The sequence below is a fragment of the Antechinus flavipes genome, chromosome 1, assembly GCF_016432865.1.
Source record: "Antechinus flavipes isolate AdamAnt ecotype Samford, QLD, Australia chromosome 1, AdamAnt_v2, whole genome shotgun sequence".
Classification (NCBI taxonomy): Eukaryota; Metazoa; Chordata; class Mammalia; order Dasyuromorphia; family Dasyuridae; genus Antechinus; species Antechinus flavipes.
In genome coordinates, this window is record NC_067398.1 from 717422630 (window position 1) to 717440969 (window position 18340).

The 18340-nt window shown below is 44.1% G+C and overlaps 1 protein-coding gene across 2 annotated transcripts in view; it reads right to left on the bottom strand.

Moving 5' to 3' along the window:
* The window catches only part of RSPH14 (radial spoke head 14 homolog), a 122497-nt gene that overhangs the window by 92371 nt on the left and 11786 nt on the right, over nt 1-18340 (bottom strand). For both annotated transcript variants that reach the window (XM_051973181.1, XM_051973183.1), the window contains 2 exons: nt 12273-12375; nt 1090-1208 (listed from right to left, as the gene is read on the bottom strand). In XM_051973181.1, the coding sequence (XP_051829141.1) occupies nt 1090-1208; nt 12273-12375 (222 nt within the window). The remainder of the gene's footprint in view (nt 1-1089; nt 1209-12272; nt 12376-18340) is intronic.

Here is an 18340-nt window from a genome sequence, read left to right on the forward strand (position 1 = left end):
AAGGTCGGGAAGGGCTCTGGCTGCCAAACAGAGCATCCCGAAATGATGCTGGAGGCGATGGGGAGCCACAGCAGTTACTGAGGGGGTGGGGGACAGCCTGACATGGTCAGATCTGCCTTTTGGGAACGTCGCTTTACCCCACTTGCTACGGCGGCGGTCCGGTTGCGAGGGGATGAGGGCCTGAAGCAGGAAGGGGGCAGTGTCGGGAGGGGGCCACAGGCCTCGCCCCAGCCGGGACAGCGGGGATGAGAGAGTGAGGAGGCAGGACATCAGCCGAAGGCTAGGACCCGACACGGGAACAGGGAAATTCAGCCTTTGGCCTTCACCCTAAAGGCTTGGGGGAGAACAGGAAGCCCACTTTGCTGTGACCTGAGAAGGGTTCCCTTGTGAGTGTGGAGCCTGTGTCACGACTGCCTGGGTGACCCTGGACGGGGGCCTTTCCCTTCCTGAATGTCTTCCTTCACAGACCTGAGAAAGCCCCCAACTGCCTCCCCCTTCCCCACTGCCAGGACCAACCCTCCCTCCGGCTCCACCAGCAGGGTCCTTCGTGCCCCCTTCCATCCTCTACTCAGCCTCTTGTTCACAATCGGTACGAAAAACCCAAAGCCGGGACTGGCCCCCACCTCTCCTCTCCCAGAGAAAGTCTCCATTCGATCCCCCCACTTGTCCACCCTCCGGCCTCTCCCCCTGTTTAGGCCGGGCTCTCCGGGCTGCCTCCAGCAGGGCACCCGCCCTTCCCAGCCTCCTGGCAGCTCTAGGCCTGAGGGAGAGACTTCCCTGAAGCGGGTCCCAGGGCAGGCCCAGCATCCCAAGGAACAGACATTTCTTCGCTGTCTCCTGCACGCCAGGCCCTGCCCACGGGGGCTCCCAAAGGGAAGGATGCGGCCCCAGCGGGGTCGGACAACATACAAAGGAGAGGGACCTCCCCGGAGCGCCGGCAAGGCCATGGAAGGCTTCCTGGAGGAGGAGGCCCCGCTGGAGGAAGAAAGGGCCGAGCAGGAAGAAGCAGCACTGACACCCCCCCCCCCCGCCCCAGCCAAGCCCGGGAAAGGCGAGAGTCTCCCAGGCCGCCGAGCAGCAGAGTCCTACCTTGGGGCACCTGGGCCACGCTCCGGTAGGCCATGTGCATGAACATGCGGCAGGCGAAGACGGTGTCGTCCAGGATCACCGAGAGCGCGATGATGACTTGGTGCTGTAAAAAGCCTTCCCTGGAGGAAGAGGGGAGCCGGCTTCAGGACACGGCTAACGAGGGGCACAAAGCTACAGCCCCCCCCCCGGAGCACAACGGAGGGGCTTAACACAGGCCTGATAGCGACCCTTCAAGTTAAGGCCATCCCCCCTCCTGGGAGATCCCGGGGAAACACACACACACACACACACACACAGACCATGTACACATGCAGGGAGGAAGCAGGGAGAGAGATGGGGAAGGAGAGCAAGAGCAAGAGCAAGGGGGGAGGGAAGGGGAGAAAGACAGAGAGGGAGGGAGAAAGTGAAATGAGAGGAGAAAGGGGAAAGAGAAAGGGGGAGGGGAAAGAGTGAGGGTGGAGAGTGAGAGGAAGGGGACAAAGAAAGAAGGGGAGAGAGAGGGGAGGAGGAATGGGAAAGGGGGGAAAAGGAAGAGAAGGGAAGGGGAAAGGGAAAGGGAAGGGATTAAAGATAAGTGGAAAGTGAGGCGAGAGGGAGCAATCTGGCAAAAACAGGGAAAAGCTATCATCTGTAAAAGGCCTTTGCCTTTTCTGCTGCCCCTTTTCCTCGGGCCATCTTGCCCATCTCCATAATTACTTTTCCCCTGGAGCTCAGGGGATAACCTGGAAGCACCCCCTTTCTGACTGTCCCCATCCCCCCAGTGGGTCTGGCAGGTGCATCTCAGCCCACGGGGTGTCCCCCCCACTTCCCTCTAACATCCTTCCGTCTGCAGGTGCTCTTGGTCCCACCTGCCCCCCCACATTGTTTCCCAGCTGCAGGAGAAGCAGCTCGGGGAGAGGGAGGGTGGCCTGGATCCTGGGAAGGTGGGAGGTGGGAGAGGAAACTCAAGGTTCCCTGGGCTGGGACCTCATCTCACCCCCGGTTCCAAATCTCAAATGCCCAGCTCCCAGGTGCCAACGTCAAGGTCCGGCCAACCCAGGAGTTTGCAGGCTGAGCGCCCTCTGGTCGCTAGAAAGGAGACTGCAGCCTGCTCCAGAGAACTGGCACGAGAGCCCCACCAGGTGGGCACCTCAGCCTGGCACTGCCCAGCCGGCTCAAAGGGCCACGAGGTGCCACGTGGCTCCCGTCTTCCTCCAACAAGCCCAGGCCACCCTCCCTGCTCCTGCCTGGCGTTTCCCCGCAACTGGAGAGTCTACACCCGGAAGGTTCCAGGTGAGAAGCTTCCCTGAAGCTTCCTACGTGATGGTGCTTCCTTGCTGACAAGCCCGGAGTCTGGAAACCAATCGGATCCACCCAAGCAGGAGCCCACACTTCCCTACGAGCCCAGGGCGAAGACGGACCACGATGGCCAGAGAGCCGGACAGGAGGGGACTCTCTAGAAGCCTCCTCAGCCTTGCAACGGCCTGGAACCCTGTGGCCCAGACTCTGGCAGGAGCCTCAGAGTGTCCTTTCCTGGGCCTGCACTGGCCCCCTAGGAAGGGGTCGGTCCCGGCCCACTGGGGGCCCGGATACCCCAGACTCCTTCCTTTGTTGTCCTCCTCTGTCCCTTAAGAGTGTCGGCAGCCATACCACGTCAAGGGGTGAAATCAAGCAGAGACTAATGCATCGAATTTTCCCATGAAGCCCCTTTAAATCTCCAGACCAGAGCCCAGGAGGAAGCCCCAATCCAATTTATTTTGTTTAATCATCTGGAGGAAAAGCAGAGTGAATATAATTCAATAGACAACAACTGAGAGTCTCATCCAAGGCATTGTGGGAAGCAGTAAGCTCTCCTAAGCAGCAAAATCCCTCGCAAGAAGCCCCCTTTGGAGAGGGCGTTCTCCCTCTGGCCTGGCCGGGCCTGGTCTTTCCCCCAGATACCTCCCCTGGCTCAGGTCCTCCGCAAGGAACCGAGGAAAGAAGGGGAGAACTCGGGGGCAGCTCCTGAAGGAACTGACATCCTCATGTTGGTATATAAATATATAAGAAGCAAATATAGTCACGTCCAATTGATGGCTGGAGGTGGGGGAGCGGGGAGAATCCAGAAAGGCTGCCTGGAGGAGGTGGGCTTTGGCTGGCAGGGACCGGACACACGGAGGAGTTTGTGGAACGGCAAAGTGGCTGAAAAGAGCAGCACGCCCAGGGAGGGAGGCCGGAGCTCTGCTGGCCAGGAGGGCCTAGGGGGTCCTAGGGACAACTGGAGCCGCCGCCCACTGCCCCAGGTCAATATGTCAGGGGACAAGCAGTCATTTATTGCATGCCTTGGGCTAGTCACTATGCCAAGGAATGGAGATACAAAAAGACAGAGGAACCAATGTGGAGCCTGACCTCTGACCCTTTGTATCCCTCTCTCTCACTCTGTTTCCTTGTCTGCAAATTGGAAATCATCATAGCACCTACCTTACAGGAAGGAAGGAAAGGGGGGGGAGCAAAGAAAGAAGCAGGAAAGCAAGAAGGGAGGAGAAAGGGAAGGAAGAAGGGAGTAGAAGAAAGAATGAAAGGAGGAGAGATGGAGGATGGAAGGGAAGAGAGATGGAGGATGGAAGGGAGGAGAGAATGAAAGTAAAGAGGAAAGAAGGGAAGAGAGAAGGAAAGAAGGAATGAAAGGAGGGAGAAAGGGAAGAAAAAGGGAGAGAGAAGAGAAACAAAGGGAAGAGAAGGAGGAAAGGAAAGAAGGAAGTAAGAAAAGAAGGGGGCAAGGGAGAGAAGAAGGAAGGCAGAGAAGAAGGAAAGAAGGGAGGAGGAAGGGAAGAAGGGAAGAGACAGGGAAGAAAGAAGGAGAAAGGGAGGGAAGGAAGAAAGTAGTGAAGGGAAAGATGGAGGAAAGAAAGGCGGAAGGAGGAAAAGAAGGAAGTGAGGGGAAGGAGGAAAAGGTAGGATGAATGGAAGAAGGAAGGAATCAAGGGAGGGAGGGAGGAAAGGGTGAAAGGGAGGAGAAAAAGGAAAAAAGGGAGAAGAGAAAGAAGGTAAAGAGGAAAGAAAGGAGAGAGAGGAAGGAAGAAAGAAAGGAAGGAAGGAAGGAAGGAGGAATGAAGGGTATGAGGGGATAGAGAGAAGAAAGGAAAAAAGGAGAAATGAAGGAAGAAGAGAGGGAAGGAAGGGGAAGGAAGACTAGAGGAAGGGAGGGAGGAAAGGAAAAGAAAGAAAGAGGAAGAAAGGAAGCATTAATTAAGCACCTATTGTATTTACCAAGCATCAAGCTAAGTGCTTTATTTTGTCCCTTTATATCCTTAATTCAAATAAGCTGCTATTTGTAAAATGCTTTTAAACCTTAGAGAGCTAATTGCTAACTATTGTTATCAATACATTACAAAAGACAAACATAAAAGGTTCCCACCCTGAGAGAACCTCTCAGAGGGAGGGGAAGGGAGAACAGCATATCAAAGCTTGAGGGGGGATTAAGATTCTCAGTGGAGAGAGTGGAGGAAGAGGGAGCCATGGGAGGTTTGAAGGGAGATGAAAGAGCTCTGTGGAAAATGGGATGGAGAAGTAGAGTGAGATTGCCGAGCAGCAGAGAGGGCCCATTGAAGGTTTCTCCTTGCATGTTCCATAGACTTATCCAAATGGCCGTATCCCTAAGGCAGCCTGGTTCTAATTCAATGTCCAAATTCCAACTTGTGACCACCATCCTTGTACTCAATCGCTATAGTAACTCCTTAATTTCTCTTTCCCCTTATTTCCACTCTTTTACCACATCTCGTCCTTTCTCTTCCCCCATAACCTCTCCAATGTCTCCTTATCTTTACTTCCTGAGGGCTTTCCAGTGGTTCCCTCTGCCTTAGTCCATTCTCCACTCAGCTACCCATAATGCAACAATATTTACAGCAGCCCCTCTTGTGGTGACAAACTCTTGAAAACCAGGGGACGCTCCTCACTGAGCCGTAGCTAGACAAGTTGGGGCATATGAATGAGACAGACATGATTGTGCTGTAAGAAATAATGGGGGGGGGGCAGCTGGTGGGCGTCCAGATGAGGCTCGTGAGCACACAAACACCCACCCTTCTATCTGTCCCCCCCCATCACCAAGCCAAAAGGGAAAATCCTCGAACTCTCTACAAGCAGCGACTTTGGCCGTCCCGCAGAGGAGGCGAGGGGCTCGATCGAGAGACCGCTTGGGTCTGTGCGGGGCGCGTGCCCTCTCACACAGGCTCTACGGGACAATGATGGCTGACACAACAGACAGACCGCTCTGCTCTGTCCCTGGTCTCGCCACACGCATAACCTTCGAGTCGGTTCCCATCGAGTAAAAGCCACTTACTCAACACCTGCAACAATGACTGAAGCCAGGCCCTGACGGGCACCTGTGTATCTCCTAAGGCAGATACATGGGTAACATGGATGGGTCCCTGCACTCAAGGAAGACACCAGCTAATACTAGAACACGAGGAGCCCACAAAAAACAACCCAAGAGTGAACAAAGCAGGACAAAGCCCGACAAAGATGGGCCAAGGTCAGCCCCTGGGTAGCATTAGCCCTCGGGCAAAGGACTTCAGCTCTCCGGGTCCCACGGCTTCATCGGTGAATCGATGGCTTCATGTAAACACTCCCATGCCCCCAATGCATTCAGGAAATGGATAACACACAATAAAACATCGATGATTTCACATTTTCCAGTCAGGTCAACATGCCGCCCAGAGGCTCCTTCTATAGAGCTGAGCGGGCCCCAGCTGAGGGAGCGCCACTGATGGAGCCGACCGCTGTGCGGAACGTGTGCTAGGAAGAGATCTCGGAGACGATCTCTATTGCTAAGCGTGCGGGTCCTGCAAGTTCTCATCTTTAAGACATTTCAGTCGTCTCTTTTAGGACTATTTCTGTTCAGTATTATTTAATAAACATTTATTGAATGCTACACTAATTAAAAAAACAATATCCTCTGCCCTTTGCCTTAAAGGCCACAGTCACATTCCCCAGACCCTGTGAGAGAGGTGCTTGGGACGAGGTCCTGGGCTTGGCCGAGAAAGAATGAAACCCTGACGGAACTGCTCCCCAGGGCAGGGCAACGGCACCACTGAGGTGCTAGAAACCCTTGCTCTTCTTGACAAATGCTAAGAAATGCACACCCCAATATTTTTCTTCTCCTCAACTAAGGCAGGGGTGTGACCGCTGAGAACCCACCAAACCTACAGAGGGCACCTCAAACATAGGGTATTCACTTTGCTCACTGGAAGGCAAGAGAAGGACCTAAAAGTAGGGGGGACACTCCCTAATCGGTCATGCTTTCTGAGGACAATTGTGTGTACAACACATATCCCCACTTCTCTCCAGGATGCTGGGTGAGTAAAGTCACTTGAGCATAGGATTTGGGGTTTTTAGAGTGTTTGGGCTCCCTAATATTGCAAAGGGGAACTAGAGTAATTTCTGACCAACTAGGATTTAAAAAGCGCTTTCTCTGTGTTGTTGTTTTGGGTCTCAGTGCCTCTGTTTCTGCCTGTCTGCCACTTTGGGCCATCTCTCTGTGATTCAAACTAACCTGAATTTTTCTTAAAAGCTAACCTTTCCAGAGATAAAAACAACCTTTTCTCCATTGAAGGGACTGACTGCGGAACTGCCAAAGTCGCTACTTGTAAGACATTATGTCCAGTTCAGCCTCTCTGATGAATGGTAAGCTCCTCAGCACCCCACCCGACCCCATGCCCTAGATTCAGCCTCAGTTCCTCTCCAGATGGGAACTCCCTGTGTCCCCGACCGCCAGAGTCCTAAAATCCTCCTCTTGGGACTCCGAGTATGTAGAAGGGTGTGGTCCTTTCAGCAGCTCACTTTGTACCCCAAGATCTTTCCTCCTTCCCTCCGACTGAATAGAGAATTCTAGAATATAAGCCATCCTGCACCCCCTAGAAATCTCTTCCCTTCATCCCTCCTGCAGAAGGGTCAAATGGACAGATGAAATGTAGAAAAGAAAACGATTGTAACATGGAGGGGCCGGTTTTGGCCACCTTAAAATTGGGGGGCTCCAAGAGAACAGATTCGAATGTTAGTGATTTTCAAGGTAGAGACCTCACTTTGAAAACAAACTACATTCAAAAAAAGTTTCTCCCCAAAGATAGAACTTTAACTTTGTGTGAATTTAAATCAGGAATCTGATTCTAAATTATATTCTTCAATGTTTCAACTAAGGAAAAAAAATGGGATAAAATTGCAACCACCAATTTGTTCCAATCCTGAAAAACTGGTAAAGAACTTTGTCTTTTCCTTCTTGTATAAACTCTTGCAATCAAAGTTGTTCATATTGAGTGAAGGAAAGGTACAAAGTCATCTTTTGTATATTTTTATAACAAAATGTATATTAAAATATTTTACCACTGATAGATATATAAAATCTGTGCCATATAAACATAATTACTTTTTTCCTTTCAAATTAATTCTGAATAAAGATCTAATTCCCACTTAGATTAAGTATTTTAAATTGATTTTTTAAAAAATCATTCTGCTTTATTTCATTTAGAATTAACCCTAATTAAGCTTTGGATTTGCAATCCTTACTGTAAATTCAGCTAATTTAACAGTTCATCATTTTAGCTTTAAATAAGCATTTCTCCCCTTTTCATTGACAACTGTGATCCTCTTCCATATGGACTTTTAGGGAATAATCACATGGATGAAATAGCAGAGGCCTGATATTATCCGAGGGTCAAAATGTCTGTACAATTATAGTTCACAGTGATGTTGGTACATTTATTAATGATGTCATTAGAAGCGCCAAATCTGTGACCCTGCTTGGAGAATCTCAAGTGCTCTTTGCTAATATCTCATGGAAAGTTATTCAACTTAAATTGAGGTTCTGTTAAAATAGCAAATGCAGAATGGCAAGAGTTGAAATTCCAAATTTTATTATAGCTGAATTCTCCTTAAAAAGTTGCCATTTCTGATGCTTTAATATTGATTGTCTAAAATGATCCATTCTAATTCATCCCCAGGAAATCACAGTGAAACCTGTACCATTCAGTACTGGTGGGATTTTAGTGGCTGAATTGAAAATGATAAGTTTCAGGATCCTAAGATTCCAGGAAATAGGTTTTATGATTTGCCAAGTCTTGCCATGTGGCCAGAAGGGTAGGTCTCTCTATTATATAAACTATTTGATAGTCATATATGCATTTTAGTTGTAAAATGTAAACTTTGTCCACATGATAAGAAATGGGAAACATGATGAGCCAACTAGATGCTTCTAAATTATATGAGATAATAGCAATGAATTGGTATATGCTAAAACTGTAGACTTATCTGGGAATAAGATTTTAGAGATATATGTACATTACTCTTTGATATAATTTTAAACTAAAAACTGGATATTAAAACAAAGTTCTCTGGTAACTTAGAGAGGTCACATGTTTGTATCTCCTCTAATTAGATTTATATTTAATTATGATTATAAAATTATATTTAAGATGCTATATTGCTTTCTAAATTGGATATTGTGCAATTTCTAAAAAAAAAAATATGCACTATGTTTTAAAATTCTATCAACCCTGATATAAGTTTTGTGAACTTTTGCCCAAAATTATATATTAAATTTAATATAATTATATGTCATATAATTATATTTAAGATGTTATATTGCTTTCTAAATTGTATAATGTATAATTTGTAAAAAAAAAAAATTGTATGAGCTATGTTTTAAACTTCTGTCAGCCTGCTGGACATATGATATGTTTTGAGAAGTTTTGCCCACAATTATTTAAATTCTCTATCTTAAAGAGACAGAAGGGAAAACTGTAAAATTTCAAAAGTATAAAATTCCATTACACAAGTGAAATAGTTTTAAAGTCTCTTCTCCTTTAAACTTTTGGAAATTCTTGATTAGGATTTTGGGAATTCCTCTGAAATACTAGTTATTTGTATAATTTCATGGCCTTGGAATATGAAGGCATGAGGACATAATCCATCCTTCCCCCTTACTGGATCCATGTGGCTCCTGCTTAGCCCTGGCCTGAGCCTTTTCCCCTGGGGGTAAAAAAGAACACTCACTCCTCAATCCTTCTCTGGACTCTTCTGCTGGGTAAGTAAAATTGCTTCCATTATTTAAAGGGACAAAAGGGATGAATGCTGAACATCTGTTTAGATAATATGCTGTATCAGGAGTTCTACTGCTTAGTGAGAGAACTCTAAGAGAAATTTGTTAGATCTTTTTTCTGATTAAAGGCAAATTCTAAAAATGATAACTTCAGAATTCATTACTTCTACCATGGTTTCCATCTGTCTTCAGCAAATTATTTAACATTTATTTAGTGCATCATGTGGTCTCACTATTTAATGAATATGATAACCAATATGATCTACAGCTTTCTTAAAATACCTAAAGCAGGATTTTAACCTGACGGCATTGGTTCTTTTGCAAGCAAAACCTCTCATTTTTCTGCACCTAGTTTTGACTGTGCTCCACAGGCACGTGTGAAAACAAAGCATGGCATGGGAATTCCTGCCATCCTGTCAACCCTGAGATGATTTAGGTTTCCCACAATGACTTGTAAGCCTTTTTTAAGATCTGAAGCCAATGATGTGGGACTTGGCAATTTAAGAGAAAACTTCTTGGGACATTATAACTAATATTATTTCTCAAGTTTGAATCCAGGTATAGATGAGGATCAATAAATTGGAAAATCCATATCCCAGAGAAATGCCACAGAACTTCAGAAGGTGGAGGTTGGTTGGTTTGTATCTGGGAAAAAAGAAGTTTGAAGGATGACTTTTTGAGTTCTACTTGAGATCAGATACTTCTAACTTATTTCCCAATTGTGTTCCTCTCTACAGGAATCATTACCACCTATTCCTGAGTCTGGCAGTGGGGGGTAGAAGTCATTCATGGTCTTCATATCTAAAGTCAAACAGCTAAGGATGCTTTGGCCTGTAATAATCATGTTCCTGTTTTTCTCTCTTATAGCAAATGTCTATATTCAGAGCAATTGGTCAACTTAAAAGCCATGAGCAAAATACAAGTATGTAAGATCTTGCTGTTTTTCTATCTGAAAATGCATGGTCGTTAGGTAAATGACTGTTTTTCATTGTGGGTAAATGACTATTTGGCCTATATATCTCGGTCAGTCTGGTGGGATTCCCCTTTCTGAAAACTGCTTCTGGATTATACGTAACTCCAAGCAATCTCCTTTGTGGAGATCTTGGCTAGTTTCCTTGCTTGGCACTCTACCGCGGCACTCCCCTTCTAATCATCATCTTCTGTTCTGCAGTAGGTTTTTGACCAAAGGACCTCTGGTGGAGGTTTCTGGGAACTGAGATTCTTTTCATTGCCCCTTCTAGGTTTTCTTTTTTTGTGGAGACAAAGGGGGTTAAATGACTCACCCAAGGTCAAACAGCTAGGAAGTGTTAAGTGTCTGAGATCGGATTTGAACTCAGGTCCTCCTGACTTCAGGGCTGGTGCTCTATCCACTACCTAGCTGCCCCTGGGTTTTCTTTCTCAACTGAATGCAAGGTCTCTCCTAGCAGAGAAGTTTTTAGCCAAACAACAGGATCTAAGATTAGCCTTCTCTAAACATTTCTGATGGACCTAACAAGAGAAATGTCTCCAATTGGAGACCAAATGACTTTCACACAGTCATTTTCTGTCCCTAACCTCTTCTTTGTTAGGTTTGTTTTCTTCTAGCTTTGGTCAATTTGCTATTAAAACCGCTGTAACTACCAGATTCAGGGATCTGACTCAGAACTAAACTCAATTTGCAATCAGGTCCTGCCCTACCCCTCAAGCTCAGCACCCCTCCAAACTGGGACCCTCTAGGATGACTCAGCTCTATGCCCATTCCCAGCAGAAGTAGTTTCAGAAGATGAGATCATTGCCCCATACTTCAAAGGACCCATTTTTGGGGGGTGGGGTGGAAATTGATTATTGAGGCAAATGGAGTCCAGCAAAATCTATCCATCGTCTAAGTGAGCCCCCTGTAAAGATTAGATTTTTTCTAATCTATACTACTGTGTCCCTGGTAACCAACAGGGAAGTCACCAAACTTTGGCTTCAGTTCATCCTGTAACACTCTCACCTCACAGGCCACTGCATTTCATTCCCAGATTCTGGACATTACTTAAATGTCCCAGGATTGGACTCTAAAATTTTAGCATCAGTCTGCCAGACCCCCTTCTGTTTAAGGACCATTTAAAATATTTAGCAAATTAAAAGAATGGGGAAATGATGAGGTCCTGAGTGTGCTTGGCAGAGAAAGCAAGGCACTGATAGGAATCGATTTATCCTCGTGTTCCCACCCTCTCTGAAGGTTGCTCCTATGCCCACCAATGTGGATAGCCCCACCTTGCTGCATCCTGTCAGAAATCCCAGAGAATAAGTTTGCCCTATAAATCTGCCTACGGTCCACACCATCTTTGCTGAATCCCTTTGGGTCAGTCCGTCATGACACTCTGCCTCGTGGAGTCTTTCCCCTCACCCTTCTCCCGTGCCATGTGATGTCTCTCCTCTCATCCCCCCAGCATGCTTTATGATGGCTCTACTCTCATTCCCCCACTATTTCTTATAGTGTCTTTCTCCTTCTTATAGTAAACTAACTCTTGTAGGATACTAAATCCCTTCAAGGTGTTAGCCTGCCAACTAAGGGCATGTCCCAACCTCATGGAGTGTTTCCTTCCTCCTAGCTAACTGTGAGTTCCTCTAGGGAACTTGTCTTCACCATTAATTATTAAATCCCCTTTCCCAACTCTTTATTTACCATACCTGATATCCCTTCATTTTGTCCGTAGCCTCTCCCCCTAAATAAACCTATCTATGGCCAAAGAGAATAGCCATTGTGAATTCTTCACATGCCCGAACCCCAACATTTGGTGCTCTCCAAAGAGACCAGTCATTTGCCCCCGTCTCATCCACAGTGAGGGGAGGTCCTAGTTCCTACGGCAGAATACTCTTTCCATCCCAGCCTCTCACATGCCCGAAGAGAAACGTCTCTAAGACAGAAGGTACCCAGCTGTCACCGGGCTGAGCACTAGAAAGGGCCCTCTGAATGAATTAATCCCAACCCCTCACCTTACAGTGGAGAACCTGAAAAAGAGAACTCAGGGGGTGTGCCAGAAGGGCAGAAGGAAGCAAGCAAGAGAGCTTGGCACCAGGGCCAGTGATCTGAACAGTGTTCTTGGGGCCTCCTTTAACAAGCCCTAGGTGCCCGCTGCCACGGAGGCTGTCCAAGCACACCCACCTGCCCACGCTATGGTTCGCCATGATGTACAGAATCTCAATCGTCTTTTGCCGCACGATGTTGTCTTCATCTCTTAGCAGGTTCTTCAAGCTGTCCAGAAACCCTGGAAATGAGAAATCCCTTTGAGCATTTGTGAGGTTCAGAGCTCCCATTCTAAGCTAGTGAGAGGAAGACTGAAAACAAGTCTCCGAGGACTGCCGTGCAGTGGTAACATCCACAAGCCCCGCCTGTGAGGAATGCCACCTGTGCCACGCAGGAGAGGGCTGGGATCCCGGCCTGCCCCCGGCATTACAGCTTTGGCAGCTTCCACTATGCTGGAAATGCTCCCCACCACCAAGATCCCTCGTCTAAAAACAAGCCCAGCTAAAGAGGGAGAGTCTCCATCCAGAGGCTGGCCACTGGCTGACCGAGCCTTCGGACAGAAATCCAAGAAGGAAAGAAAAAGAAAACATGGTCCTGCTTGTTTCTTTACCGACTTGGCAGGCTGGCAGAAGTGGCTGTCAGTCAACAAAAAGAACTGTGCAGTGTAAAGACTGTCTCTCTTATAGGAACTGATTCAGAGGGAAGGCAGCAGAACCAGGATGACACTGTACACGGTAATAGCAGTACTGTAATGATCAACCCTGAAAGACTTGGCTATTCTGATCAAGACAACACTCCAAGACAATTCCAAAAGATTCATGATGAAAAATGATCCTCCTCCTGAGAGAGAACTGATGGATTCTGGGTGCAAACTGAAATATAGTTGTCTCTCATTTTTATTGCTTTTTTTCAAAGTGGCTAATAGAGAAATATGTTCTGCATAGAAAATTATATTGTTTGCCTTCTCAATGAGTAGGAAAGGCTGAAGGGAGAGAATTAAGCCCAAGTTTTTAAAATGAATATTAAAAAATAAGCAATTTATAAGTAAATACATATTTTTTCCAATAGGCTGGCTCTCTTTGTCTTGCCCTAGGCTAGAAGCTTGAGGGAGATACCTGGACACTGACCAATTTACACCTCCTAAGGTAGCCTGGTGGCTCTCTTCCCATAGCCCTGTTGGATTCAGTGTAGACATTCTGTGGTCTTTAGTCCACTACAGTTTTACATTTCCTGAGCGCAAGCAATCCACCATCCTCTGCCTCCTGGTGAACCCAGCAAACTATACAATTCTCAGAAAGCTGATACATATTCATTTAATTTTTGGTACGTGAGATCCTAGTCCAACAACCGAGCTGGCAGATTTCTACTCAAGAAACTCAATCATAGAAATACTGACCTTGTCACTGTAAGTGCAACCTGAAACTCTGAGGGGCCTGAAGCTAAATAAAAGGACAGTTCTCCCAAATAAAGTATTTCACAGAGTTCAATTTGTGGAACTCCCGAAGGCAATAGGAAACATCCTTTCACTGAATACGTGGTCACCTCACAGGCCAGTACATAAGCAAAAACCTGCAGCTTGTTGCAGAGGAGGATGAAGAGAAACTATAAGATGACTTTGATATGCCCCTCCAAATGAAACTAAGGCAAACTGAGGCACAAAATTGAATTTACCAGCAAGACTAGCAATTATCAATAACAGTGGCCTCTTGACTCTTCACTCAATTAAAAAACCACAAGGTAAGACTGATTAGCCTTCACATAATTGGGAGAAGTACAAGAGACCGAGAACAGGAAGCATCAAACAATATGACTGGATGGAAGTCTAGAGTGTGAGACTAGCAACAAGCCCTCCTTCCATCTTGTTGCTAGGGAAAGCCCAATGGCTGTATTTACCTGCATGGGAGAGTCCAGACCTTCTTGAAGGATAGCCCTCATGGCAGAAATAACAGACTTCCTGGCACCTACCCGCATCTTACAAGGCTTGGTAATGAGGTAACAGCTCTCCCTTAATTGTACATGGACAGTAAGATGTGTAGAGGCAATATAATTCTTTGAATTAAGATGATTTATGGGACAACTTAGGTTAAAGAGGAAAGCACAGAAATATGCCTTAGGCAATTTTACAACATATGTTGGGGGGGGGACACTGAATAGAATCAATTACAAAATGGAATTGGAAATTTGATCTTCTCAAAATCCACATATACTTTAATTTTCAGTGACTTTAACGTAAAAGTGAACATGGGAAAGGCATGGAAAAACACTGTGGAAACTATATATCTGTAACAAAAAGGAAAGAAGTCAGAGGCTTATGGTCCAGACAAAAGCCTCACCCCTACATATAACATGAACACATTTGTTGTCTTTCTTTTTTAAAAGTTTTATTGTAGCTTTTTGTTTTTATAACAGATGTTTCCTCATAAAGCACCTCTCTCTCTCAAAGGAATCATCGCTGAGTACTTTCTTCAAGACAAGAATTCAACAGCACTGGTAAGAACTGAATAATGTCACAAAAAATAGAATTGACTATATCGTTTTTTAAGTGGAAAATTTTATATTTAATTTTTTTCCAATTACATATAATAAGAGTATTGATTTTTTTTAATTCCAAATTCTCTCTCTCTCTCCCTTGCCTCATCTCCAAGAAAGCAAGCAATTTGACACAGGTTACACATGTGTAGTCATGTAAAACGCATTTCCATGTTAGTCATGTTTCCAAAAAAAAAAAAAAAAGAGTTCAAAAAGTATGTTTCAATTTGTATTCAGACCTTATCAGTTCTTTCTCTGAAGATGGGTAGCATTTTTCATCATATGTCTTTCAGAAGTGTCTCGAATAATTGTGTTGCCGGAGAAGAGCTAAGTCATTCACAGCTGATCATCCTACAATAGTGCTGTTACCGTGTACAATGTTCTTCTGGTTCTGCTTACTTCACTTTGCGTCAGTTCATGTAAGTTCCTCTAAGTTTTCCTGAAAACATCCTGTTCATCATTTCTTATAACATGATCATATTCCATAAAAATCATATGTCACACTTGTTTTGGCCAGTCTCCAACTGATGGGTATCTCCTCGGTTTCTAGTTCTTTGCCACCACAAAAAGAACTGCTATAAATATTTTGTACATATAGTTCCTTTTTTTTTATCTTTATGGAATTCACACCTGCTAATAGTATTATTGGGCCAAAGGGATTGCACGGCTTTATAGCCCTTTGGACATAGTTTTAAATTACTTTCCAGAGTGATGACATCATGCACAACTCCACCAACTCTACCTAGTGTCTCAATTTTTCCCCATCCTTGCCAACATTTGTTATTTTCTTTCTCTATCATATTAGCCAATATGATAGATGTAAGGTGATACATCAGGGTTGTTTTAATTTGCATTTCTTCAATCAATAACGATTTAGAGCATTTTTATATGAATATAGCTTTCATTTCTTCTTCCTTTACCCATTTATCAAATGGAGACTGATTTGTTTTCTTACAAATTTGACTCAGTTCTCTTTATATTTGAGAAATGATGCCTTTTCAGGGACACTTGCTATAAAAATTTTCCCCCAATTTTCTGCTTTCCTTCTAATCTTTTCTATATTGATTTTGTTTATGCAGAGACTTTTTAATTTAATGTAATCAAAATTATCTATTTTTACATCTCATAATAATATCTCTTATTTGATCATAAATTCTTCTCTTCTCCACAGAGCTGACAGTTAAATATTCCATATTTGTTTATGATATCACACTATATGTCTCAATAATGTACCCATTTTGACCTTATCTTGGTACATAGTAAAAGATGTTAGTCTGTTCCTAGTTTCTGCCAAACAGCTTTCCTGTTTTCCCAGCAATTTTTCTCAAATAGAGAATTCTTGTCCTAAAAGTTTGGAACTTTGTATTTTATCTAATACTAGAACTAGTCATTCTATGTATTATGTACTCTAATTCATTCTATTAGTCCACCACTCTGTTTCTCAGCCAGTACCAGACTGTGTTGATGATTACCACTTTGTAATACAATTTGAGATATGGTATGGTTAGCCTACCTTCCTTCACGGTTTTTTTATTTATCTCCTTGATATTCTTAACCTTTTGTTCTTCCAGATGAATTTTGTCTATAATTTTTTTTTGCAAATTTGATTAGTATGTCACTGAATAATTAATTTAGGTAGAATGGTCGTTTTTATTATATTGGCTTGACCTAACCTTGAACAAGTAGTAGTTCTCCAGTTGTTTAGATATAACTTTGTGTGAGAAGTATTTTATAATTGTATTCATATAGTTAGTTTCTCGGTTTGTCTTGACAGGTAAACTCCCAAGTATTTTATATTGTCTGTGGTTATTTTAAGTGAAATTTTTCTTTATATTATTTCCTGCTGTATTTCGTTGGTAACATATAGGAAATGCTGAATTATGTGGTTTTATTTTATATCATGCAACTTTGCTGAAGTTGCCAATTATTTCAACTAGTTTTTTCATTGATTCTCTAGGTGTTTCTAAGCATATCATCACAGCACCTGCAAAGAGTGATGGTTTTGTTTTCTCAATGAGTATTCTAATTCTTTTGACTTCTTTTTCTCCTCTTAGTGCTATAGCTGATATTTTTTAAATAATATAGAATAGTAATGGTGATAATGGGCATCTTTGTTTCATCCCTGATTTTACTAGGAAAGCTTCCAATTTATCTCCATTATAGCTGAAATTGACTATATCTTAAGAGTTTTTATATAATTAGTAACAACTCTGAGAATCATCTATAAATGAAATGTTTGCATATAATCAAATTATAAAATTTTTAGAGGAAAAACCAAAATCAACAGCAAATTAGAGCAAAAATGAGAAGTAACTGAATAAATTCAAAATAACTACAACTTGATATATTTTTTAAAGGATAAAGGCAATATCAATATTGTCTACCACTATTTGCTCTAATACTTTATCAAATAATAGCAAATTCCATAATGAGGAAGATTTTTTTAAACTATAACTTCCCATAGTCAGCAAAAATGTGTTCCCCCGAGATCTCCTGAGAGAGAGGATTTTGCCATGGCCAAACCCTGAAGGGGAGGATAATGGAAGTTTATGAGAAGTATCAGCTCATAAAACCCTGAGAAATAATAGAGAGGAAAAAATAGAAAGTGTGGCATGAGGGTCAATGAAGCCAGACTATCCCAAGAACATTTTAAAATGAAGCTGAAAAAAAAATTGAAGGAAAATAGCAAGGGGTGGGTGGAGAAGGGGGAATCAAGACATCCACAATGAACTTTTTTCTTAAGACAGAAAAGTCATTACATTTGGACACTGCCATCAGAGTCCGAAGAGATCTACAATGGGACATGAAAACAGAAAGCTGCCAGGCTGTTAACGTCTCCCATTGGAAAGGAGGCCCGGCATGAAAGGGACGTAATTTTGAGTTGGGGGTTGGTTCTAAAGACATCTGAAAGCAGGGAAAATATTGATTTTTTTTTTAATCACCAATGGTATTAGTGCTATTGAAAAAAAAAAAAAAAGGTCCTGAAGGGGACATTACTGATCTACAGGCCTCCTTTCTCACCTCAGCAAAGCCATTCTGAAAACGAACTACACACTGCTTGGGGAGCATCCTAGCAGAGACACGGGGATGGAACCATCAAGACTTTCGCCAACAATGCTGGGCGTCCCAAAAGTCCTGGTGCCGTTTTTGCTTGAACAGCTTAAGACGGCACTGAAACTTTTGGGATGCCCTGTATTTACATCACAGTCCAAACAACCGATGGAAAGGTCCGCAGAACACAGGAACCCTGGAGATACTTATTGCTGTGGCTACAAAAGGAGCACAAAATGCAGCACGACAGCCCCCCTCCAACAAGGGCCTCCCAGAGCTGGGAGGAATCTCAGAAACCGTCTCGTCCAGCCCCCTTCTTTTCACGGAGGAGGAAAAAAGCAGACCCGGGAGAAGGAACTTTCTTCGGATCTCACAGGCAGTAAGTGTGATAGCTTTGAACCCAATTCTCTCAGAGCCTAAATCCAGTGCTCTATCCATTATGCAATATTTCCTCATACGAGACTGCCTAAAAGAGGCAATGACAGAGTTGATTTTGGTCATGGTACTCTCGCTATCAATAGCAAGCAAAGATGTGAGATATTGGGGCAAATGCTAGGTATTGTCATGGAGGAGACCAGGCAAGCTGTCCTTAAGAAAATCCTCCAGCTATTTACTGGGGGCTTCAA